The sequence below is a fragment of the Cotesia typhae genome, unplaced genomic scaffold (assembly GCF_013202065.1).
Source record: "Cotesia typhae breed Kobodo isofemale line unplaced genomic scaffold, CoteBio_Ctyphae contig_33, whole genome shotgun sequence".
Classification (NCBI taxonomy): Eukaryota; Metazoa; Arthropoda; class Insecta; order Hymenoptera; family Braconidae; genus Cotesia; species Cotesia typhae.
In genome coordinates this window covers 2609007-2626807 of record NW_027423741.1, presented here as the reverse complement: position 1 = coordinate 2626807, position 17801 = coordinate 2609007, and the positions used below count along the sequence as shown (strand labels likewise).

Sequence of the window (17801 nt, the reverse complement as noted above, 5' to 3'; positions counted from 1 at the left end):
CTTTTTGCTCACCGGAATTTTTACCAGACGCAGTAATGAGGATAAGATAATCCCATTAATTTGCTTTATAATAAATCATCCGTCACCTTTTATTCAGTCGACTTGAGTGTGATTGATGCCGTTGATGTCTAAACAATTGTAAGATTTAGTGAATTTCAATGTGTATCACTGTTTTTTTTTTTCTTCTTCATTTTATTGAATCAATTGACTCAATAATTTCAATCGAACAATTTTTTCACTTAAACTTTCGTAAAAAATACTTTTATTTTTTAAATGATTCATTTTATCTTTTTTTTTATCGTAGATATAATTACTCTACATTAAAGTCTAAAATTTACAAGTAAATAATTAAATTGTGCCAATTGGTCTAAAGATCGGAACAACGGACCAGTTATTTGAGCGATGATGCTTCTTAAAAGAAAGTACTGATGTTCCAGCACACTTAAAGTTAAAAGGCAAAAATAAATAACTAAAATTGGCTGTCCTGACGTAACGGATGAATAAGCCCGAGCTGGTTATTACATATTTAATGCCATACAACAACATAATAGACATCTGGGTTCGTGGATCTGAGAGTAAGAATCGCGCCTCCATATTAAACATTTATGTATTACTTATATTATGCCAGGCAACTTTCCAAGTCATCCTATCCACATTGACAGGTCTACTCACTACTCATGATACTTGGCATTTGCATAACTCGTAAAAAGGTAGGTCAGTAATGATCTCAAAGTACCAGCTCGTTAACTTCGACCAAATAGCTATGGTAGGGTCACGACGCCTTTAACTAAAGGAATCAACAATTCTATTCCATTTACTACCCTCTTTCATGTCTGTAGGTACATTACATACTTACATAAATACATATATGTATGTATACGTGTTATGTGCAGACATTGAATTTCTCGGAGGAATTTCTACTGCTGTTGATAATAAACCCGTGTAATGGTCAAGATGCAATCGAGTTAAGTACTTTTTTATTGGTTTATAAAAGTAATATTGTTACTAAACATAGTTTATAGAATAGAAATGAATTGTTTAATTTTTCAAATAATTTATAATAAAAAATTCATTTGATAAATTTAAAATTTTCATGTTCATTTTTATTTTTTAAATTTATTTAATCTTTCTAAACTCTTGTAAAAATTACTTTTTTTTTTAAGTTATTGAATCAGACTGGAGTTTTTTATTTTAATTTTTTATAAAAATTGGCTCTGAGTTTAAAAATTTGTTATTGTAATTTTAAGAAAATGTTTTTCTACTTTTCCAGTAAAATTTTTTCGTTATCAAATAAATACCTGTTATAGCAAAAAAAAAATTCTGATCCAATGATTAAGCTTAAAATAAAATAACTTCAGGCATAAATCTTCACAAAATGAAATTTTTTTCAGGTCAATCTCCTTAGAAGTAATTATTTTTTGCTCTCAAAAGTACTTTTACTTCTACTTCAACTGCTTTCCTAAAGAGCCAGCAGAAACTCATCACAAGAAGTGCAAGCGCTTTTTTAAAATAAAAATTAAAAAAAAAAAATAAATAATAATTAATTACCAAATAAACGATTTAATAAATTTAATATCGTAAAACTGAAATTCCTTATCGCATACTTCAGAATAATTTCCTCTGTAAACGAGAACCACGAATTCGCCCTTGTATTCAAAACAATAGACACGAAAATTATAGAGCTGATTATTCGAGACACAACTGGCATAGTAATATTAACAGTGTAGTTACTGTCATACATTAAAACTTTCCCGAAATACGATCCCGAGCAGCTAATATAAACACAAAGTGTGAAATGAGTGTGAGTATTGAAAATATAACTCTGGTGGTAGTTGTGAATAAGAATAAGGAAGAGCGGATGACGAGAGACACAAGGGAAAATCGATAACCGAATGAAGACAACCCTTCTTCAGCTACATCTACATCTCTGCCGATAAATATTAAATAAATATTTATCCCTAAAAGAAAAAATTTCATGAGCTAAGAAATTTTTTTCTCTACTTAACAACTTCTTTTTTTATTTTTTCCAAGAAAGCTTTTCTAAAAGTTGGTATCAATTTCATGTCGACTGGCTGCATTGTGGAAAACCGTTGCGGAAATAACGTAAAGTCCAGCCAGCGGTGACCAGTAATGCTACTGGACAGCCGTAGTATTATATTATATATAATGGATAGAATTTTTCCAGGATGCATGACCCATAACCTGTAGGATCTAGGATCTAGGATCCAGGACTTGGAGCTTGTAACTAAAAATGAAGCTGAAGAAACTTCTTTAGACGGAAGGACAAGTGAAAGGTGTCGCAGACTGAGACCGGCGTCATAATAGTAAAGTTAGTTGTTACCTTATAAATTCAACAATACATTCAACCCTCCTTAAATTCAAGCCCCGTGTAGAACACCGAGTCTAAATGAAAGGAAAGGTTGAGCTTTTTTGTACTTTTCTGGGTTATAAGCGACTTTGCTGTTGATGTACAATGCAGTCGAGTTTCGAGACCGAGAAGTGAGGTATAGAGTAAAGAGACACGTTGTCACGTGTTTAGAATTTGTTATTTGGGTAAGTTTAATCTGGGAGGAGAAATGATGACAAGGACGTAGCAGGAAAAGGGGAAACGAGGAACCCCGATACAAGAAGAACGGACTTTACTAGACCAGACGGTTGCGTAACGACGCACTCGTGAAAAGCATCACTATCAGTAGGAACATCAACGACCGATGCGGATGTGAAGGGCCGTCAGAAGGGCATGTGCTTCATAAAATATTGCTCACTTAAATTCTGACAGCTTCCCGGTCTTCAATTTTTTTTTTTTTTTTTTTTTTTTTCATTTTATTATGGAAATTTTCGATAAATACGATGTGAAATAAAAGACAAGAAGTAAAAAATGTCGAACGATTTTTTGCTACGAATTGAATTAAAAAGAGGAACAGGAAATTTCTGGTCTGTATGTGAATTTAATACGATTAGCTTTATGAAAAAAATTTATATTCAAAATATATTTAAAATATTATGTAACTTAAAAGTAATTTTTAAAATAATAATTGTTTTACTAGAATCTATAATTTGGATAAAATATAAACAAAAAATTATCTATGAAGGAAAAATATTTTTTAGTTTTAAAAATTATTTATTTATTGTAAATTTATATTATTTAAATTTAAAAAAATATTTTTAATATAAATTATTTTCATAAGGGTAATTTGGACTCAGACTACGAGACACTTTGTCTGGCGCAATTATAAAATTCCTTATTGGAATAAGGCCAATAAATAACTGTTGAGATAAAATAGAAATATAATAAAATAAGAGTTTTATCTTCTATTGGTGGTTATACAATTTATAACTGATTTTATTATTTTCCATGATACCATATAGAGTAACTTTAAAAGCGAACAGTGCACACTCACCAGTAATCACAGATTCGCCCTCTTGGGGATAAAACTCGTGAGGATGAGGATGGGGTCAACGATCCTCTGTAGTACACTACACTCGACTCGAATCCGTTGGAAATACGGAAGACGGGAAGTAAGTTGATGTCTGTATGTCTATAGACAAACTTTTCTTCGGGAATTCTCTTCTCTACATTCTCTATTATATGATTATACACCTAGCCCGTTTTTACTCTCGATTCAACTCTGTTACGTAATTGATGCTGCCCCTCACCTGACACGAGCGAGCCGAGTTAAATCAGAAACCAAGAAAAATAGCTTTTCAACTTTTATTAACTCGACTCGAGTAATAACCAATTACAAGTTTACTCATAAGTTTCAGGATAATGAGAAAATTTTTTTATAATTGTTCCATCATACTACTGCTATCTTATCTGCAGTTTACTTTTTTACTAAAAATAATTTAAATTATTTTAATTCCTTTACCTCCTCATTATAATACTCTATAAAAAAGGATATTTAAAATAAACTGCCGGTACTTGATAAAATGTAAACATTTTTCTATAAAACCTGGCTTGGGTTCCTCATTTATTTTCTGTCAAAGAAAAATTTATTCCCAGCTAAAGTCTTAAAAAATAAAAATAAAAATACATTTGTTCGCTGTCGCTTGATGGCTGACAACTTACCATAAATAAAAATATATATATATATATATATATATATATATATATATATATATATATATATATATATATATATATATATATATATATATATATTGATTATTCTCGAATAAATGCAATTGCATAGTTGGCAAGTACAATAAGAAGAAAACAGAGATAGGAAAAGGGAATCGGCATTAAGAAGAACAAAGTAAAGCATTTAAGCGGATTATGCAAATATAACTTGATGCAAGTTTCGCGGAACGCAATAATACGTTTTGGAATTGACTTTGGTTCGTTAAAAAAAGATAAGTGTCTCTTAGGTACAGAATAAATCAGATAAATTGTCATCATCAGTATCAATATCAGTTCACTACTGTTTTCACAAGGTACAATGACCTTCCTTCCTGTAGAGATCTTACTACAGCACGTTTTGTTTAGTTTAGCTGTAACGAGGAGTAATTAAAACAGGTCAAGAGTCACACTCAGGACTGGAAGAGCTCCGACCGTCTACTTGATATAATGTGAGTCAACCAGCCTCTGTGCAGTAACTTTACTCTGAACTCGATAAAATACTACTGACCTATCCAATAATTTATTAATTAATTTTTTTTTTTAGAATTAAAGAATATTTAGGTCCGGATTTTAGAAGCCAGGCTGCAGGATATTGAAAATCGATGAATCCGAATGCTTTAATTCAGCATTGCAGTTAATACCACTAACTAACAATACAAGTTACACTGTATAATGCATAGGCATACATACAGACATGAGCTTAAACATTGTACCAATGACCAAGAGCCAATATAATGTAAATCTAGGACATCCGGTTACATGTATCCAGCTAATCGGGCTAATTCGGCTCCGTTATATATATAGTTTCGCGGAATAACTCAATATTGCTGTCAGGTACTACATATATAATTTATAACTAAATATAATACTGCTGTATAACGTAATCCATTTATCGGATGAATAATTACTGTTAATTACCATCTAACTTTTTGTCAATGTTAATTTAATCTATTAAATTCTCTTTGTGATTTAGATAATTAATGAATTTCTAATTAAAAATTTTCAGCTGCTGAAAATGAAGAGAGATAATATTGGTCTTTAGTCAAAATTATTTAATTGTATTTAGAAATTAATTGGTATCACTACGCAGCGATAGTTATGAGTAATTATGAATTTATCTACGTTATTGTATTTCAGTTTGTATAAAGTGACCCTGTTAATAGCGTCGAGCTGTTGGGTCTTAATAAAAAAAATAAATTAAATTGAAAAAAAATTTTTTTTTAAAATCTTGCTGATTAAAATTTAGTTTTTTTTTTATTTTAAATATTTTTTTATACTTTTTAAATAGTATAAAGCTATTTTAAAGATTATCGAGTAATACCTTGTCAAATATTATTTTTAGCAGATGAGATAAGCGATAAACGATGTTTTAGTTTGTTTACAAAACTCCTCTCTTCTCGTTTTGTGTACATACCCCGTGGTATAAGCTATGTATATGCTATTCCTATCATATATATAGGAGCCAGCAGCCAGCAGCCCGGCAAAGTATCGAGCTAGAGCTTCATCAGGACGTACGGCGCGACGTCAATGAGGAAAATGGGAGCGTCGCGACTTCCCGACGCCCTACACGCCGTTCAAGTTTCATTATCGCGATCGAACTTCATTGTACCCAACCCACAATCTATACACACACGTATTTATTTTCTTATTGTCTTCTCGCTCTACTTTCTCAATTAACACGATACGAGCCCTGAAAATAAATAAAGAATAAAAAACAATTTATCGTTGATTTTTTTTATCAATACCCATTACCTTTAAATTAAAACAGCACAAATATTTTAAAAATTTATCTATTGAATTTTTTACCTCGTACATACCTGTTCAATATTTTTCCAACAAGTAAAAAACCAAAAGCAATTAATAAAAAATTTTTATTGGAAAAACTAATTACGGTAATTCCGTGTAATTACTTTAATAAATTGATAACATGAATTATTATTATTATTATTATTATTTTTTTAATATTAATACCTGTATTCACAATCCGATGAATGATGTGAAGCGGGGCATAAACGAAGAGAATAAATTGATTTTTCGTTTTACAACTAATATTAATCATAATGATAATACTAAAAGGGAATTTTTATTCCCCTCGCATCTCCCATACTCTCCAGTGTCAATCCGTCAGTTTGAATCACAGCCCTCACAACTTTATTTTATTATTGTCCTGTTCTGGTCTATTCACCTACAGGTCTCCGCTTTCTATCCCGTTCATCTATAGATCATTTAATATTCTGATTACAGCGTCTTGAATATTATTAGTTGCGCTCAACTCAACAAACCGAGTAAAGGTTCTATTCATTAAATTAACAAAGCGAGTATTATTATAAGCAGCTGGTACTTGATAAGTCAATGTAGAGTCCTTTTATCGCTCGGATTATTTCCGAGAGATATTAACGGTATAATTAATACTAGATTAAACCTCTCAAATCCTTTATAAGTGGAGATATAAAATTTGTTTGAAAATATACTTTATTAATTATTGAATTAAAACTTAAATAACTTACTTATTGTCTCTAAGTATTTCAACAAAATTAAAAACATTTAATCTTAGATACTGAATCAATAACGGTACAAGGCACTCTCAAAATATTATTACAAAAAAAAATTATTTAAATAACAATAAAATACTAAATCTAGGAAAATTTATTCAAATGAAGCCCAATGCGACCTCGCTCTTTCTCGATGTTGGCAATTTTGACCTCGACGTGCTGTCCAATCGAAAGAACGGCTCCTTTTAAACCGCTGATGTGGATAAGGCCATCAGTTCCGACCCCGATGTCAACGAAAGCACCAAAGTGTGTGACATTTCTAACTTCTCCATTCAAAATGGATCCAACTACCAAGTCATCGATGGTCCTGAGACTATTCCTGAACAAGGGAGCGCTACCTTGCCGTCTTATATCCTCGCCTTTCTCCATTCTCAGCCCCTTGACGATAACCTCCAGCGTGGTTTCATTAGTGCCCAGCTGCTTGGCTAGTTCAGCACGATCTTTACCAGCGACGAAGACATTTATCGCAGAAATAAAATTACGTGATCCTAAATCCTCAGGATGTGAATTGCAAGCTTTGATAAGGGCACTCGCGGCACCGTATGACTCGGGATGAATCCACGTTTGGTCGAGATAATTAAATTTAATCTTCGCTTTAGATTTAGTTTCCATGGAGCAAGACTCGGCTGATTGAGATAACGCGGTCTCGGGTATTATTCGTATAAATCCCGCGCATTGCTCAAAAGTTTTGGCTCCAATACCTTTTACTTTCTGTAATTGTTCGCGATTGATGAATGGCCCGTTATCCTTTCGCCAATTTATTATGTTTGTTGCTTTGGCCTCAGATAAGCCCGCCACTCTTTTTAATAAACAATGTGACGCTGTATTGACGTCCACGCCGACGAAACTGACAGCTTCACTTACGACCTGTTAATAAAATCAATCAATATTAATAATTGATTAGTTAATTAAATCCATGTAAATTTTATATTCATCAATGTCATGTTTAACTTAAACTACGGCTTTACATCCTCTGCAATCAACTACAAATTCAAAGTAATGAACATTTGTTAAACTTACCTCATTTAATTTCGCCATCAGTTGTTTCTCCGGTAAATCGTGTTGATACATTCCAACTCCAAGCGATTTCGGTTCAACTTTAACCAGTTCCGCGAGTGAATCTTGAAGACGCCTTGCTATTGATACAGCTGATATTACATTGCAATCTAAATTTGGAAATTCAGCTTTAGCTAGATCGCTGCAACTGTAAATTGAAGCCCCGGATTCATCAACAATCGTATAAGTGACTTTATGTTTGTCCAATAAATTCGAATTAATAATATCCGAAATAAAGCTTTCCGTTTCTCGACAAGCTGTTGCATTACCCAGCGCCAAAATAGAGCACCCATATTTACGTACCAGCTTAACGAGCGTATCAGCGCCTCCTTTTCGCAATTTATCATTTTTACAGTGTGGATAAATAGTCGCTGTGTCGAGTAAATCGCCTTGTGCCGAAATTACAGCGAGCTTACAACCATGCTTGAACCCGGGGTCGATCCCCAGGATACTTTTTCCTCTAACCGGCTGTCTGAGGAGCAGTTGCTTAACATTTACAGCAAACACTTCCATAGAGGCTTCCTCAGCCTTCTCGCTTAGCTCGCTTCTGATCCTCCGTATCACAGACGGCTTAATGTACTTTTTGTACGCTGTATCGAACGCCCTGTGAATCAGGTCCTTGTGAAATGCCGAGGCGTTCATTCCCGACTGGTACAATTGCAAGATAAATTTTTTCAATTGACTTTCTAAATAATCCGGAACTATTACTTGAATCGCGATAACTTTTTCCTTCTCTGCTCGACTCATAGCCAATGTCTGGTGAGGTTTTATATGTTTCTCCATATTTTTCCACTCGTAATACATTTTATACTTCTCGTCGTCGTTTTTTTTACTATCCATTTTACCCTTATCCTCTTTACCCGTAGAAGCGTCCTTGGTCTTTTTGGTCTGAATAGTAGCTGAAATATTCTCCCGCAATTCTTTTGTCTTATCTAAAGTTTCCTTATTTTTGCTAATAATATCAGCAAGAATATTAATAACTCCATCTTTGATTTGATCTTCGCTCTCAAGACCTTCTTCATTTGAGCGAATAAAACTTTTTAAATGCGGAATTTTAGCGCCCTTCAAGACCGCCTCAGCAACTGGACCCAGCCCGAGTTCTCTAGCTCGTTCCGCGAGCGTCCTTTTGGAGCCAATTTTGTACAGCGAGTGAATGTACTCCAGCTCAGCCAAAGTTTTGACAGACTTTACATGGTTGTGAAGTTCAGGAGTCCATTTCCCGGATTTGTCGATAGCTTTTATCACCAAGTCGGCTTTGTGCTTGATAGCTTTCGCGCGGTCGTAACTTTCTTTGATCAATCTTAACTTATCGGCGTCTAAACCACGCGTTTGGTCCTTACGGTACCTAGCAATGAAAGGAATAGTGTTGTCGTTGTCCAAAAGTTTCACGACAGCTTTGGCAACTGCTCGAGTTACTCCATTGAATTCTTGGATGTATTCAGCGCTGGTCCAGTCGTGGACTAAGTGGTTTGGGTCAATATGGAAACTGTTACTTGAATCTGATGACCCTTCAGGGACTATGACAATTTTTTTATTTTTTTTAGGACCCGTAGATTTTTGAACTTTTAAGATTGGCTCTATAAATTCATCAGAATCAGCTATGCTTTCTTTTGACTCCAGACAACCCATTTTAGTTTCAGCTTTGCGTCTTTTAGGCGCTGGTTTCGCTTTTTCGGAAACTAATTTTGGTTTTTTTGGCACTTTGGATTTTTCTGAAGCTTGTTTCAATTTTTTGGCCGCTGGTTTTATTATTTGGTCTTCTGATTCTGTTAAATCAACTACTTCATCTTTCTTACGTTTTGGCATCGTTTATCTCGAGTTCTATATAAAAAAAAAATTACTTTTAAATTAATTTAAAACCAAGTAAAATAACAATAATTAATTTTTTGATTTTATACAAAAATTATATAATAAATAAAAATATAGAAATTTATACTTAAATAAATAAAACTAGAATAAAAAATAATTTTTAGTATTAAAAAGACTTTTAAAAATTTTTTGGGCATTATAAAAATATTTTTTTAACAAAAATTGTAAATCGGAAAATTTTTAAAAGTCCTTCATATTTTTTTAAGTTATTTTTTTTGGAGAAAAAAAATAAAAATACTAACAGAAATCCATAATGATCATTAACCAATAAATAACACCAAAAAATATTATTAAAAAAAATAATTTTCTACTAAATGCCAGCTGAATACAATAACTCAATGGCCAAGAACACTATTAAATGACTCAAATAATAAGTTATTCAGTCACCTTATCTGCTACGTGAGACTTTCGATGCAATTTAAAACCTATAATATATACAAATGATAACTGACGGTTGTTGGATTCCCCGGCTGGTGTGACATGTAAACAATGTGAGAATTTCGAGAACACCGCCATTGTTCTTTTGAAATTAACTTTTCTGTCGGTAACTTATCTAATTTTTTAATCAGAAAGCCATCAAATCTGATCAGTAGATGGCGCTGTTGTTTCTTCAAGCGCGGAATTTAAAAATTGTATATTTTATTAATTAAATTTCTCAATTAAAATCTTAAAACTAATAATTAAATACTTAAATTTATAATTTATTATTTAAAATAAAATAAAATTGAATACTTATACCTAAATAATTCTTCTTGATAAAACACTTGAAAACTAAACTCACAAATTTATAAAATAAAAATTTGAAAAATGGCGCGCAAAAACTTTGAAGGGTAGAGGGCGCACAATTTTAAAAAAATTATTAAAAATTTCTACTTAAATGTTTCTATAAATGTCAATTGAAATAAATAATAAAAATAAAAATTGATAACAATAATAAATAAAAAAAAAATAATCAGATATTAAAATATGTCGCAAACCTTGACGAAGAAATGATACTTAGAAGATTGTAAGACTTTTTGGAATGATTAAAAAGTGACTATCGGCAGCCATTTTGTCATTTGACTGCTATTTCTCTCCCAAACATCGCTAAAAGTTTAATTGAGCGACTTTGATGATGAAAGACGTCTATTCTTTTCATTGATGGACCCGAAGCACTAAACACTGAGCACTGAAGTTAAAACTAACGTTCAATTTAAAAAAAAAAAAAAAAAAAAAAAAAATGAAAAGACGCGACTATACACTTTAAACGGAAATATAAAAAAATTGTTAATAATGTTTATTTATTTATTAATATTTTCAAAGTCGGTGAAATAAAACGCGAGAGTCTACATGATTATTAAACGGAACGTTTAAACTATGTAAAATTTAAAGTAAAGAATGAAAAACAAGTCATACGCGACGCGCGCGGAACTGCATCTTACCTTGTTGATAGCTGAGTCGGATCTGAAGGCAGCGGCAGACTCGGAGTGGCGCCACGGCGCGCGCAAGTCATCTCGAGCTCTCATTGGCTGAGAATCATCACGTGATCCCCCCTCCAAAAAACAAAATATAAAGATACACCGGAATTATTTGAAAATTTTCTATGACATTAAAGTTAACTGTCATCTGATTAATTTCTAATTTTATTTAACAATTAAATTAAGTATAAAAAACTATTTTTAAAAAATTGCATTTTTTTGTTTTTAAAATTTTTAGATGTCAATTTTTTTTTCTTATTTTTTTGCCACAATTTATTTGTTAACAAAAATTCTGAAAAAAATTATTTTATTTGAACTGACTTAGAAAAATGAACGAAATAAAATTTGTCATTCTTCAAATTAGTGATCTAAGGTCAGTAATTTCATAAAGACATATCAATTGGCACGTAACGATTGCCAAAAGTTATTAACGCAATAACTGATGATAGTATTGAGTATTGAGATTAAGGGTGCTATTAAAATTTCACAGTAGATTAATTGATCTTTGTCATTTCTACCAGTATATTTAACTTTTAATTATTTAATGTATACAAAGGTATAAAAAATCATGAGTCTGATAGTTTATCAATTTGAAATTTATAAATCAACAAGAGATCATCATTTTACATTTTTATAGTCAAATTACAATTTTTCTTTATAAATTATAATACTTGAACATGATTAATGATTATTTAACAATTGTTTTTTATAAAATTTACAAATACATAATAATAATAATGATAATAATAATCATCAGTATGTTATTCAGTCTACATCATTAATCAACAGGTTTATAAAAATACTAATGTCTACAAAAAAAAATTGAGAGTACATTAATCGTCATATCACAATCTAATTATTTGTTTTGTAAACAAAATAGGAAAAATAGCAAAAAATAAAACGGTTTATTTTTATGCATTTAGCGTAATAATAATAATAATAATAATAATAATAATAATAATAATAATAATAATAATAATAATAATAATAATAATAATAATAATAATAATAATAATAATAATAATAATAATAATAATAATAATAATAATAATAATAATAATAATAATAATAATAATAATAATAATAATAATAATAATAATAATAATAATAATAATAATAATAATAATAATAATAATAATAATAATAATAATAATAATAATAATAATAATAATAATAATAATAATAATAATAATAATAATAATAATAATAATAATAATAATAATAATAATAATAATAATAATAATAATAATAATAATAATGATAATAATAATAACAAGAGGTAAATGAAGTTAATTTAAAAATTTCAAACAATTATTATGAAAAATCATAAAGAAGATAACGATTTAACGATTGAGGTAATTGAAGTCTCCGTACAATTTTAGGTAATTTAGGCCCGCATATTTTCCTGACTATCAGCCGCGCTTGATGAGTGAGGGGCAAGGGTGTTCGAGCAGCTTCCATCACGAGAGCTCTTTGCGCGTCAGTTAAACTGCTGGATCTTCTGATCATACAGGGATCAAAACTCTCAGCAGCCTCCAGTAACGCTCTCAGTAATTTCGGTTTATCCGCTGTATTTTGAAGGGAGTTTAGTATCCCGTGGGGATCACGAAATTGTGTCTTTATTACAACTCGCGCTCCATACTTTAGAAGCAGAGCAACAACTTCGACAGATGGATTTACATTACTGGCAACATACTCTGCCAGAACTGGACGCAATGATGGACCTTCATCGCTTCTTATCACCAGATTTGGATCAGCTCCACGTTCTAAAAGCATACTCAGGATTTCCAGTCTGTTGGGAATATTGTCAGCGCAAGCGACGTGAAGAGGTGAACCGATTATTGATGATGATTCATTTACGTCAGCACCTAAAAATTTATCAGCCAATCATTATTATCACAATTATTTTTTCAATTAATTTTTTTTGTAAAATAAAAAATATAAATAATTATTTTACAGTATATAATTATATAAATGCTGATAGTGATACTGCCAAGTAGGATAAGATGCCATGCCAAATAAAAAACTAAATAAAATTTCAATAAATACCAGCTTCAAGTAACATTTCAACAATCGAGGGGTCACCCTTGAGAATAGCCAAGTCCAAGGCCGAGGGTTTTTGGTAGTCAGGGCCAAGATTCAGCCTGACTCTTTGCTTGAGCATTAGATTGATGACTGTTTTGTCGCCACCGAGTATCGCATAATGCATAACTGTTCTGTAATCGTGTCTTGCGTCCGCCATCGCATTAACGTCTGCTCCATAGCTCAACAGCAGCAACACTGACGCTATACCCTTTAATTTATTTTAAAATATATTAATATTAAATTTAAATTTAATAAAATAAATACTTTAATATTACCTGAGGTAACCTTGCAGCTTTCATTAATGGCGTAAGACCAGCGCGGTCTCGAGTATTAGGCTGAGCTCCAAAAGCCAACAATAATTCCATACACTCAAGATCTAACGGCGATACCAGGTTTATTTCCGAACCAAAAAAGTACCTTTTGTTTGGATTTGCGCCAGCTTCCAGCAATATTTTCGCTACGGCAGTATGACCGTTTCTCAATGCTAATCGAAGTGGTTCATCACACAGCATCGTACTGGAAATATTTTAATAATTAATAAGCTATCAGCAACCTTACAGTCACTATGTGACATAGTATGTCACATTATAATTAAATTAAATAATGACTATCGTTAAAATGCACTGTACTTTCTTAACTGTTGACTTTCTTAAAGATATAAGCTCATCCCGATGTGACACTCATCAAGAGCTTTCATTTGAATACCCACATGCATTTTTATATATTTTTCATATATACATATATGTAATATATATAAATATATGAAAAATTGATGTGGGTACTCAAATGAAAGGTCTCGATGAGTGTAACATCAGTATGAGCTTATATCTTTAAAAATATCATTACTTGATAAAATTTATTTATTTTTTTTAAAAAAAAAATTACCGAGGGAAAAGTTCGCCTGTGTCAGGCCGATGATCCACTTTGGCACCATGCTTCAGTAACATCTTGACAATATCAATATAACCATGCTCAGCAGCTAAATGAAGCGCCGAGTACCCGCACTCATCAGTAGCGTCAATGTCAGCACCTCGGACAATAAGAAGTTGAGCAGCATCCGTGTACTTTTGCCAAACCGCGTAATGAAGTGGTCGTAAACCCTGAGTAACTATTTCGTTGGGTTTAGCTCCACAAGCCAGCAGTATCCTTATCTCATCCAAAGACTGCATTCGTATTATTGAATCAGCGAGCTCTCGCTGCAGTGGATTGGCAATGCACTCAGCCGGCATCTATATTAAACAAATATAATTGCGAAATTTTTGTTAATAATTATAAATATAATTTTAAAAATTATTATCATTATTATTATTATTAACAAATGATATATTAAAATGATCATGACCTTGTGATAGTAAATATTTATGCTCACATCCATTACATATTATTAAATATTTAAGTTTTGACAATGTGCTTATTATTATTAATATAATAAAGACTTTGTTTGAAAATAAACTTGCCAGAAAAATAGAGATGAGTGATCGAGAATGACGACAACTCCAATTATTACTCATGATTATTATTTTTTTTGCTGAAAACGTGCACGTTCTGATGGATTTATTTTTACACACACCGTTTAAAAGTATAATACTGAAGTTAGCGGTCAGCTGTCAATTTTAAAAATTTTTTTAATAAATTAATTACAAAAAAAAAATGCCACTAAAAATTTTCACTTGTAATTTTTATTAATTTTCACATGTGAAACTTTTTAATTAATAATTTAATTGCTAAAAAATTCTAAAAAAATTTTTAATACCTGTAAACTTCAGTGTTATTTAAAAGTAGCGATGCAAAGTTGAATTACAACTTGAAATGTAAATTTAAAATAAATTTTAACAATGTAAAAGTCTATGTAATGTCAGTCTTGGTCTTACAAACGTCTAATTGTGAGCGAGCATCACTCGGTCCTATTTATTCAGAGCACTCAAAGGGTAATGTCTATTTCTAATGCCTGTATTAAATAATGACGTTTTTCTGCTGTCATATGATGTCTATATAGATAATTATAATAACAATAATAATAAATAAAATAGCCATCCGAGTGGGATATATTTTTTAATAGATGCAATTTTATGCGCATGACATTACATGCATTGTAAAGCATGCTTTATTTTATTTATTTATTTATTTTTATTTACACATTACAAACCCAATTTGACATTATATACGCACTTCGTTTGATCGAAATAACGTTAACCGTGAGTACGAGACCTGTAAATATTAAAGTTTTATTTATTTTATTTTTTTTTTCTTCAATTATTTGTTATAATATTCTTAAAGTTTTTTATTTATTAAAAACTTAGCGATAGTAACAACAATAAAAACTTTTTTGTTTTCATTTTAGGTGACGACGTCATCGCTCAACTTGAAACAAGTGCTTCCAAAATAATAACCTCTGAAACATTTTGGAACTCGTGCCAATGACAAGGAAATGGCGCTTTTTTTATATATGTCTAGACTGTACTTTTAGTCTAAATTTTTAATTAATTTTAATGCAAGTATTTTTATGTTTTATTAGAAGTTTGATATTAATACTACATAATTTATTGAAATAAACTATTGTTTTTTTTTAGAATAACTTTAACCTCAATTGTGTCAGGTAAGATTGAAGAAATCTGCGCAGAGAAGAAATGACAGAAATTTGACAGGTTTTATTTATTGACAGCTACTAATTATTTTTGATGACACTGAATTATTATTAAAAAAGTTCCACATTTAAAAATTAATAAAAATTACAAGTGAAAATTTTTAGAAACTTTTTTTTTATTGTAATTAATTTGTTAAAAAAATTTTTAAAATTGACAGCTGACGACTAACTTCAGTATGATTATTTTTGACAGTAAAACATTTGTTAATAATAAAGTAAGCCGATATTTTTAATTTTGCTTAATTGATTAAATTATAACTAAAAAATTTTTTTTTATTATTTTTTAATAAAACAAATTACAATAATTTTTAGATTAATATTACATATTTTCACAAAAGCAAAAATTAATTATACAGAAGTTAACGGTCAGCTGTCAATTTAAAAATTTTTTTCACAAATTAATTACAATAAAAAAAAACTTTTAAAAATTTTTATTAATTTTCACATGTGAAACTGTAAAAAATAAAAACTGTCAAAAACAATACAACAATCTGAATTGGTGGCCATTTTGTATATAAATAAAACTTGAAATATTCTTTTGTGTTTTGACACATGAACATAAGGTTCCACTGCAAGTGTATCCACCAGTGAAGTTAACATTACGAAATTTTTATTTATATGATGCACTCACAATTTAAAAATAATCTAATCTAATAACATTCGCCAAGCGCCAATTAATATAATATAGTCCATTAAAATTTGTCACGAATACATAACAATAACAATAATTGTTTTCAAATTTTCCCGCGACAAGTAAGAACAAAGTTTAAAACTTTCCCAGAACATAGTCTTCACACACATAGATATAACCACCGTCGTCGTCACTCATTATCTAATATATCACCCGTTTCACATTAATTATCAAATTAATCATCATCTATCTATCTATTAGCACACTTAAAAACTTTGCCGTAGAGTATACAACCCTTAATTATTAAAAAAAATCAAATAATACCAAAGAAGAATATAGGAAGAATCATATATAATAAACAATTGTTGATCATAGAGCAATAGCACCTGTTTACTTACTTCAAAGACAGTGCGATGCTCCAACATGTAGAATTCGTTTTACAAACTGCTTTATTCGACGGAAACTCGGTCCTATTTAAAGCATACAACGGTGATTCTGCCAAAAATAACACAAAGAAAGAGAGGATGCGAAAGAGCGTGCGCATACGTCGTACACAATATTAAATGTCACGCTCTTTTAACAAAACTACGCATTTTTAATTTGTTTAACAAAAAGACCATTATTTAACAAATGTCATCGATCTTGTGACACATTGGGAAACGCTTTGGAGATTATTTTTAACCAAATAACCGCAAAAAACAAAAAACTCCGTCTTTCTTCCCTTTATGCTGAATGAAGAACGAGAACAAGCTAGAAGATAAAATATAATAACATAAATATAAATAATACACACGTGGTAGAAGAGGGATTCTCAGTAATAATGATAATTTATAATAATACACGTTAAATGGACAAAGAAAGTGTGCGATTGTCTGGCAAAAAGTTGGCAAAGATGCCGAGGGAAATCCCACGTCGTACACGTGTGCTTCTGCCTCAAAATATATATATATATATATATATATATATATTTATCGTCTTCTTGCTTCGCCGTTGTGGTCTAGTCTTCTTGCTTTGCGGTTCGTCAGTTTTTGGAAAATAAAGGGAGCGTAAGTAAGTACTCTAAGTATACTTCTACTTATATTTAGCTAAATGCATATAAAGGAGATTCTTTAACCGACTCTCTCAACTAATTTTGTTCCTTTTTGACAGTTTTGCTGACTAAGAATCTAATCCAGACGACAGAAGATATATAATGCAAGAAGAAAAGAGCATTTAAAGGGAGAACGGGTAATTCCAAGGCACCAGGACAGATTTGTGGTAGTCAATGACCTTTTCTATAAGCATATAAGTGTTATAAAGATCTTGGATACTTATCATATTAGTGAGATAGGTCCAGGAGTTATTAAACCATCTTATATCATATATATATATTATTATACAGCAAGAC

General features: G+C 30.8%; 3 protein-coding genes and 1 long non-coding RNA gene across 11 annotated transcripts in view; 1 reads left to right on the top strand and 3 right to left on the bottom strand.

Moving 5' to 3' along the window:
• LOC141526261 (uncharacterized) overlaps positions 1 to 11012 on the bottom strand; it is a 112626-nt gene extending 101614 nt beyond the window's left edge. For all 3 annotated transcript variants that reach the window (XM_074241168.1, XM_074241167.1, XM_074241169.1), the window contains exon 1: positions 10575 to 11012. The gene's annotated coding sequence lies outside the window, so the exon portion shown is untranslated. The remainder of the gene's footprint in view (positions 1 to 10574) is intronic.
• LOC141526345 (uncharacterized) lies at positions 4327 to 5257 on the top strand. Its single transcript, XR_012479013.1, has 3 exons — positions 4327 to 4569; positions 4665 to 4954; positions 5127 to 5257. It is a non-coding gene; the product is annotated as an uncharacterized LOC141526345 (long non-coding RNA).
• LOC141526257 (uncharacterized protein YdcI) lies at positions 6019 to 10154 on the bottom strand. 2 transcript variants are annotated; one of them, XM_074241158.1, is made up of 3 exons: positions 9985 to 10154; positions 7693 to 9549; positions 6019 to 7539 (listed from the first exon to the last, which is right to left on the bottom strand). In XM_074241158.1, exons 2-3 carry the CDS (start codon positions 9532 to 9534, stop codon positions 6757 to 6759), a joined length of 2625 nt encoding a protein of 874 aa, XP_074097259.1. In that variant the 5' UTR covers positions 9535 to 9549; positions 9985 to 10154; the 3' UTR covers positions 6019 to 6756. The 2 variants fall into 2 exon arrangements, with proteins under 2 accessions (XP_074097259.1, XP_074097260.1); XM_074241159.1 differs by lacking the exon at positions 9985 to 10154 and adding an exon at positions 9840 to 9981.
• A 1295-nt stretch (positions 11013 to 12307) lies between the features above and the next one.
• Positions 12308 to 17458, bottom strand: LOC141526081 (ankyrin repeat and SOCS box protein 16). 5 transcript variants are annotated; one of them, XM_074240839.1, is made up of 6 exons: positions 16813 to 17458; positions 15309 to 15347; positions 14025 to 14368; positions 13415 to 13655; positions 13104 to 13347; positions 12308 to 12922 (listed from the first exon to the last, which is right to left on the bottom strand). In XM_074240839.1, the coding sequence occupies exons 1-6, from the start codon at positions 16837 to 16839 to the stop codon at positions 12369 to 12371; spliced, it is 1449 nt and encodes a 482-aa protein (XP_074096940.1). In that variant the 5' UTR covers positions 16840 to 17458; the 3' UTR covers positions 12308 to 12368. The 5 variants fall into 5 exon arrangements, with proteins under 5 accessions (XP_074096940.1, XP_074096941.1, XP_074096942.1 ...); XM_074240840.1 differs by lacking the exons at positions 15309 to 15347; positions 16813 to 17458 and adding exons at positions 14597 to 14743; positions 14893 to 15253; XM_074240841.1 differs by lacking the exon at positions 15309 to 15347.
• Positions 17459 to 17801: the final 343 nt, after the last annotated feature.